The sequence below is a fragment of the Triticum aestivum genome, chromosome 4D (assembly GCF_018294505.1).
Source record: "Triticum aestivum cultivar Chinese Spring chromosome 4D, IWGSC CS RefSeq v2.1, whole genome shotgun sequence".
Lineage (NCBI taxonomy): Eukaryota > Viridiplantae > Streptophyta > Magnoliopsida > Poales > Poaceae > Triticum > Triticum aestivum.
The window spans coordinates 437,306,094-437,313,613 of NC_057805.1; the positions used below are offsets into that span (position 1 = coordinate 437,306,094).

At 52.8% G+C, this 7,520-nt stretch overlaps 1 protein-coding gene across 1 annotated transcript; it reads right to left on the reverse strand.

The window, feature by feature from the left end:
• Positions 1-1,408: 1,408 nt before the first annotated feature.
• On the reverse strand, positions 1,409-5,779 carry LOC123098428 (inositol-3-phosphate synthase; the record flags this gene model as incomplete). The annotated part of the gene is given in 10 exon segments (XM_044520411.1): positions 1,409-1,909; positions 2,001-2,063; positions 2,163-2,351; positions 2,445-2,621; positions 2,709-2,824; positions 2,900-3,126; positions 3,533-3,780; positions 4,079-4,214; positions 4,318-4,386; positions 5,275-5,779. Coding segments are annotated over 10 exon segments (1,533 nt in total). The 3' UTR covers positions 1,409-1,789.
• Positions 5,780-7,520: the final 1,741 nt, after the last annotated feature.

Genomic DNA, 7,520 nt, shown 5'->3' on the forward strand with positions numbered 1-7,520 from the left:
AGGGTTTAGAATGACAAGATCCTTGATGAGGCAAGCCTATGGGTCTCTTCTTTTTTCGCCACTATGTAGCTGCTGTATTCGGACCTTGTTTCCTCTTCTTCTTAGAGCACCTTCAACAGCCGCGCAACGCGCCGCGCGCAAAAAAAGCCATTTGCTGTGCGCCGTTCGCCTGGTTTGGCGCGGCCGGCAGCGCTGGTACCAGCAGACGCGTCAAAATTGAGCGCACGTGTAGCTCCAGCGGCCGCGCTAAAATGCAGCGCACGCTAAACAGTGCGTACATTTTTTTAATAAAATTCATAGATAGAAAAAACGATACATAGATATTTTACATAGTTCCATAGCATAGATAGATAAAAACTATTTTAAATAGTGCAAGGACATAGATAAAAACTACTAGTAGTGCAACTACAGCCTACTCCCAGTCGTCATCGTCATCGTCGCCATCCTCGCTGGTCTGATCCGAGGTATCGAGCCACATGTCTTTCCAATGATCATCATCAGACGCAAAGATCGTCTCACCACCATTCTCAACGACTTCGCACTGGGACAGCGCCAGGGCCTTCCGCCGACGCCTGTCCAACCGCTCAGCGCGGCGCCTTTGCGTCTCCTCCTCGCGGCGCCTTGCCCAGTAGGCTTGCTCGTAGGTGACGTCCTCCGGGTGTTGCTGGCGCCACTCCGCCATGATCCGCTCGTCCTCATGGGCGACGAGGAGGCGGTTCTGCCGCTCAGCGTGATACGCACGGTCTTGTGCCGTGCAAAGACGAGGCGGCGGGACGACGTCCAGCGCCTGCTGCAGCGTGTGGACGTCGTGGAAGTTCATCTGCTGGCGCGGCCTGCCTAGGCGCCACGCCGCCGCGTCGTACGCGCGGGCGGCCTCGTGCACCGTCTCGAAGGTGCCGAGGCCGAGCCGGAGTTGGCCGAACCGTATCTCGGAGTAGAACCCGCCGTTGGGGCGCTGGCGGACGCCGTGGTAGCCCGACGCTCCTCGGCGGCGCGGCGGCGGGGCGCTGGTGCGGTGGCGCGCGTGGCAGCGGAAGCAACCGAGGAAGCGGTGAAGGCGCGCGTGGCAGCGAAAGAAGAAGAGATGCGTGTGGAATAGGCGCGTGACGAGCGCCGCATTTTATAGGCGCGCCGGAAGCGGTGCGCGAGCGCGCGACCTGCCGCCTTTTCCTCCACGCGCGCAAACTGTTCCCCGCGCGCGCTAAAAGCCAAGTTTACCACGCACGCGCGACTGAACGTCCCGCGCGCGCTAAAAGCCAAGTTTACCGCGCACGCGACTTTTGGCGCGGCTGTTGGAGATGCTCTTAATCAATGAAATGGCAAGTCTTTTGCTTGTTTCAAAAAAAACAGTACTGCTCGCCGTCCCTGAACGACCGGGAGGTGACATGATAAAAGCAGAGCACACAACTCGCCGGTGAACCGATTTAAAGTTCCATATACTAGTAGCACACATACTACTAATTAACTTACAAAACACGAACAGAGGGAGTGGACTAACTTAGCTAACACGAACCCTCCTCCCTCCACATCATCCAACACCATGGAGCCCATGAGAAGCTACCAAGTCGCAGAGACCAGACAGAGAGCCGAAATAGTCTCGCAAGGACACACACACACACTACAGGGTAAACTTAAACAAGGGAAAGAATCGCAAAGGAAACTAAAGACAAGCCGCCAAATAATTGCACAGCCGATCTCGCCTTCTTCTTCCTCCTGCCCTCCCGTCGCCCCCCGCCACTTGCTACATACGTACGGTCGCTCTCGGCCCTGCGAGCTTGGGCCATGCTCCTCACTTGTACTCCAGGATCATGTTGTTCTCGGGCGCCAGGCCGACGCAGGCCCTCATGATGTTCTCCAGCATCGCCCTCTGCTTCGCCAGGGCGTTCACCACCGGTGTGCCAGGAGGAACCTGTTAACAGACAAATTCAGTTGCACGTCAGTTAATCGTCTTTATTTATCTGTAGGTTATTTAGAGCAAACAGTCGAGAATTGTTTCTTACCAGGGGTGCCTTGGTGAGGTAGCTCAGGATGGTGGCAACCGGATGGAAGGAGTGGAACTTGTCCTGCACAGATGCAAGTGGAACAACGAAAGCTTCAGTTTGGCTCCCAAAGTATATCTCGACTGCACAGTAGACTAGCAACATATCTCGTCAGACTCTTACCTCTCCCTCGGCTTTCAGCTGAATCCTGGTGCTGAGCTCGGCCAGGAGCACCAGGTCAAGGATGATGGGTGCGGCGAGGAGCGAGTCCTCGCAGGTGTTGTGCAGCACGATGGTGCTCTTGCCCCCCATGAAGATCTCCGAGGTGTACTCGTCCATGGCCCTCTTGCTGTCTCCAACGTATGGCACATACTGCAAAACAACGGTGAAGCTTCAGTATATACTTCCAAGTTTTTGCACCAACAGTGCATGTGTCCGTAGTAGGTGAGAGACAGATCGACAGACCTTGATCACGACGACGTGGTCAGGATGCTCCCCGGGCTCGTAGAGGATAGCATTGCTCGAGACCATGTCATCCACCACGTTGCTCTTGGAGATCTCCTTGGAACGGAATGTCTGCGGTGCGGATAGGTTCATCCCGTCGTTGTTCCCCAGATGGTTGTAGCTGACAATTGAGGTGGGCTGCAAGAACAGAAACCACATATGTTTAGGCTTCGTAACACAGAAATGTCTGTGTATACATGTGTTCAGTTGACAGTTGATTGTTACCTTGATTCCAGCACCAACAAGGAAATCCACCAAGACAGATTTCATCTTAGTCTGGCCACTCTTGAAATCATCACCACCAATCAGGCAGTTGTTCTTAATGGCAAGATCGATCAGCCCTGCACACAAGAAAATAACATAAGCCTGTAACCAGACACCATATACAGGTACAATCAGCAGAGCAAGCTACACACCAGGCACAAAGGTGTTCTGAGGGCTCCCGTTGATGAACGGCACACCCTCCATGACGCAGGCAATGGCATACAGTGTCGATGGAGATATCTCTGCCTCGTTCTTGTCCACAGACGCCAAGAGGTTCTCCATCGTGTCATTAAGCCCAACAGAGACGTTGCTGTACCTTTCAGTGTTTGCCGTCCAAAGCACCACTACCTTGTCCACCTTGTTCTTCTCCTTGAACTCCCTATTTCATCAAGCCATATGAGGGCGCAAATTTAGAAGTTGATGAAGTTTTCAGCATGGAACGTTGAAACTAACAAGGACTGGTGGAGTAACATTTTCATGAGTAACTCAGCTTAAAATTTAATTTCAGTAGAACGACCCTTCGTGGAGTCCAATCATACAAAAGCCGGTGGCTATAGAGAATCTGTCCAATCATACAAAAGCCACTGGCTGTAGAGAATTATGCATATAGAATCATACCAGTTAAGTAGTGTTATTGTTTTAAAGCATATTCGCAGTGGTTACAGAGAATTATCCATATTAATCATGCGTGCTCAGGCATCAAACTCAGAGTACTCTTTTTTTATTCTACTCTTAAGTGCTGGAATATAGAGTATGTCAAGTTGTATACGTGCATATCTGTATACCTTATGTCTTTGATAATCTGCTCCATCTGCTCTTTCTTTGTGCCCTTGATGACATTGTTAGCCCGGGAGCCCTGGTTGGCAGCGATGAAGTCCGGGTCATAGATGCCGGGGAGCGGCACGATGGACTCCATGTAGGGCCTGAGCTGCTTCTGCAGGTCAATGTCCAGCACCTTGGCCCTGGTCATAGCATCAGCCAGGTTCATGCTGCTAATATCCCAGCCCCCAAACACAAGGTCATCTGGGTTTACCTGAAAAATCATTCTAACACCGTCAGAATAGGATTTGCAGCCAACTGCAAGTCTGGAACATATACAGTCAACAGAGCCCATAGCATTTTGACCGGTACAATGACAACATCATGGCACATATCCACAATTTTCTTTACTAAAGAGCACATGGTGCACTGTCTTTTTTTATTTTTGCATGACTTAGCTGTCCTTCAACTAACATGCAGCATCAAATTGCTACGGGGATAGTGCTCTTCACATAGCAATATCTTTTTAATGTTAGTATTGATTGCAGTGACTCGAAGAAAACTGTATTTACCATGGGCAGGAGGCTCTTGAAGGGTGCATAGATCTCCTCTCCGTTGTAGCTCCCGACCCTGATGGTGGAGGCCTGGGTGAGGGACCCAAAGTAGTTGGCTTGCTGCACCTTGTCCTTTGTCGCCCATGAGATCCCCCTAAATTGATTAAACTCACCATCAGTCTCAAATAAGACACTACTGTTGACAAGGAAGAACCAAAATTGTAATGATGGAATCGATGTGGATGGTGACAACGTACTCCCTGTTGGCGATGACCCCAGCCATGAGTGTGGAGCCATTGTTGCCGCCCCACCCCACGAGCATCACCCTGCACCACCAAAAACAGAGTCCAAATGATTACCACAAATAATCAGCGTATTCTGTCGACAAGTGGCTCACACTACACTGCACGTAGCCAACATGCAAAGCAATCCGCTAGTGGATGTAGATGAAAACAAAGAGGAAATCAGAGAACCCGGGGAAACAAACAAATGCATGGGATTCAGAGTAGCAGTAAATTATACTTGGTCAGGCTAACATAGTTGGGCCCTTGTCAAAAGAAAAAGGCTGACGTCTCATTATTATACCAGGTGGAGTCAAAACCCTGTTCTGCATCTCATCTAAAAAAATACAGAGCAGTCCGTTCTGAATCTTAAAATACAAGCTCACGTGCACATGCGACAGGTGAAAAACTAGTAGATCGGGGAAAGCATGTCGTATTACGGAGATGGAGTTGGTCGGATAGCCGATCTGCTAGCGATAATCCAAAACCGAACAGCATCTTGCAGACGACAACAAACGCATCGCATTCTCCTAAAAAGTCGAAAATGAGACCGTTCGTTTGGCTCCTGCCGTCCATTGATTCTCCTCTCTTGGCAAGGAAAGAATGCCAAAAAGAAACGAAAACGAAAACAGAATCCAACACTAGAGGCTGACAGCGATCCGAGAACGACCTAGGCCCACAAGCGTCAACGACGGCCGGCGAAGTTCCGAATGGAACACAGGTCGCACTGATCTTGACAGGACCGAATTAAATCAAGTAAATACATCAGGAGATAATTAAGAGAAGCGCCGAGTTACTGAAACACGGCGACTGAGTGACTGATCTTGACACGACAGAATCTAAAGGATTAAACTAGGCTTTACATACAGAAGACAAGAGAAGCACTGCGCGCGCGTATATAGGGAGGGGAGGAGAGGAGCGTTGGTTACCGACCCGAGCTTGGGGACGTTGGTGTTGGTCTTGAAGTGGTAGTTGACGGACTTGGGGCGGACGACCCACTTGGAGGCGCCGTCGTGGCTCTCGTGCACCAGCTCCGTGGTGTCGTAGCGGTACTCGGACTCGATCTCCCCCGCGCCGTACCTCACGTTCGGGCTCTCCACGCGGAAGCTCTCGATGAACATCTTGGCGACGCAAGATCGATCTCTCCCTCTCTTTCTTTCCTGGAGACTCTTGCAGGGAGGAAGAGAGAGGTTTTCGAGTGCGGTGGCAAGGGGCTGGAGTGAATTGTGTGTGATCTGCGGTGGGTAAGCGGGCGGGGGTGGGGGATTTATAGCGGGTTAGGCGGCCACGTGGTTTCGCTGGGGTCCACGCCGTAGGTGCCAGTGCCAGGCGGGGCGGCGGCGAGACAGCTTGGCCGCCGGGGATAGCCGCCGGCGGGCTGGGGAGGCGGGGGGCGGAAGGGAATGGGGGTCGGGGAGAGGCTCGAAGAGGAGGAAGGGGCGCGATGGGCCGATGAGGTATCGACCGCACTTCTTTCTTTTTCTGCGAGGACGGAGGGAGGAACACAGTTACGATTTTGCACTCAAGAAATCGCAAAAATGCCCTGCCCACAAAGATCGTGTGCTGCGAGGCAGAGGCGTCACATGCACACAGTGGCCGCGCGCACCCTGCCTCTGCCGGTGCCAGTGCCAGGCGCCGGGATCATCAACGATTCCGTGGACACGGGCACGCGAGATAGATACTAGTAGATTCCGAACGATTCTGAAATTCCGAGGAACTGCGAGGGGCGAAACGCGAATGATCCCGCGGTCCGCTGCGCCCGGCGCGGGCGCGGCTGGGAGCGGGCCCAGTGAGCCGCGACGGCCCACGGTCGCACGGCGGGGCCCCAGCTCCTTCCCAAGTGGCGCTCTCTGCTCCGTGGTGCTCGTGGGCGCCGTCACGTGGCCAACCGCCGCCCGGTCGTGGCAGACGCTCCTGGAAACGCCTCACACACACACGTCCTTCCCCACAGAGCATAGACGCGGTCCATGGGCTCGCTGCAGAGCACGCCATGTGGTGCGGTGTCAGCGGCGGGCGGGGAGGCACCGCTCCGAGCTCGTGCGTTGTCAGTGCGATCCAGTCCCGAGAGCAGGCGCGGGTCCCCGGGGAAACACGAAATTGTTGTCCTTGCATGCAAATGGCCCTGTCCTTGCATGTAAGACTCTCGGGAATCTTCGGGCGCTCGCGGCTAGTGCGTTCTAGGCTCCTCTCTTCTCGTCAGATCTGCTGGGGGAGGTTGCCACTGCTTTTGCTATGGCTCAACCAAAGTAATTTGCCCTAGCACAAAGATGAGTAAGTTTGTCTGCCAACCCGCAAAAAAAAGGTAAGTTTGCTTGCCCTAGCTACAAGTGCAAGCTCAGAGAGATTGTATGGTGATATGCCTTTGTGCAACTTTTACAAGTGTTAGGTTCTATAGATTCTTTGCGTTGCAAGCTGAAATCCGGTCGAGTACTGATCATTGCTTCCTACTTGGAGCGTCTACAAGCAGGATTGCCAAACATGGACCATTGTACGCCCACGGACAGTGACCGGTCACCACCCATTTGTACTCGCCCACGTGCTTTTTAAATTCATACAATCTATACCAATATGTAAATAAGCAACACAACATCAATCAAAGCTACGTACCCATATATAGCACAATCGGACCAAAAAAAATAGAGTAACAGAGTTCATCAGACACTGTTCATGGGACATAGTTCATCATTGGACGGATTAAACTTGGTACAAAATAAATTAGATCGGGGGAGCGGGGTGACGAACATGGCCATTTCCTCGCCGGGCCTCTCCCCTTGTGGTCACCGGAGCGACGGTAGTAGTCCTCCGTGTAGGCATCCGCAGCGGGAGGTGTGTCGTCGTCCGTGCTTGTCGTGCCACTATTGGACGACGACGAGATGATGCCGACGAGACGTATGTCGGCACATGCATGCTCCTTCGTGTGTCGTCGTCCCTGCTAGTCCTGCCACTATTGGACGATGACGAGATGATGCCGACCAGACGTCTGTCAGTGCATGCATGGTCCTTCGTGTGTCGTGGCGCCTTGGCCTTGGCGATCTCCTTCTGCATCGCGAGGCACTTCGATACTTTGGTGCCAAGCCGGAGCTCCTTCGTGTGTCGCGACGCCTTGGCCTTGGCGATCTCCTTCTGCATCGTGAGGCACTCCGACACTTTGGTGCCGAGCCGGAGCTCCTTCGCGTGTC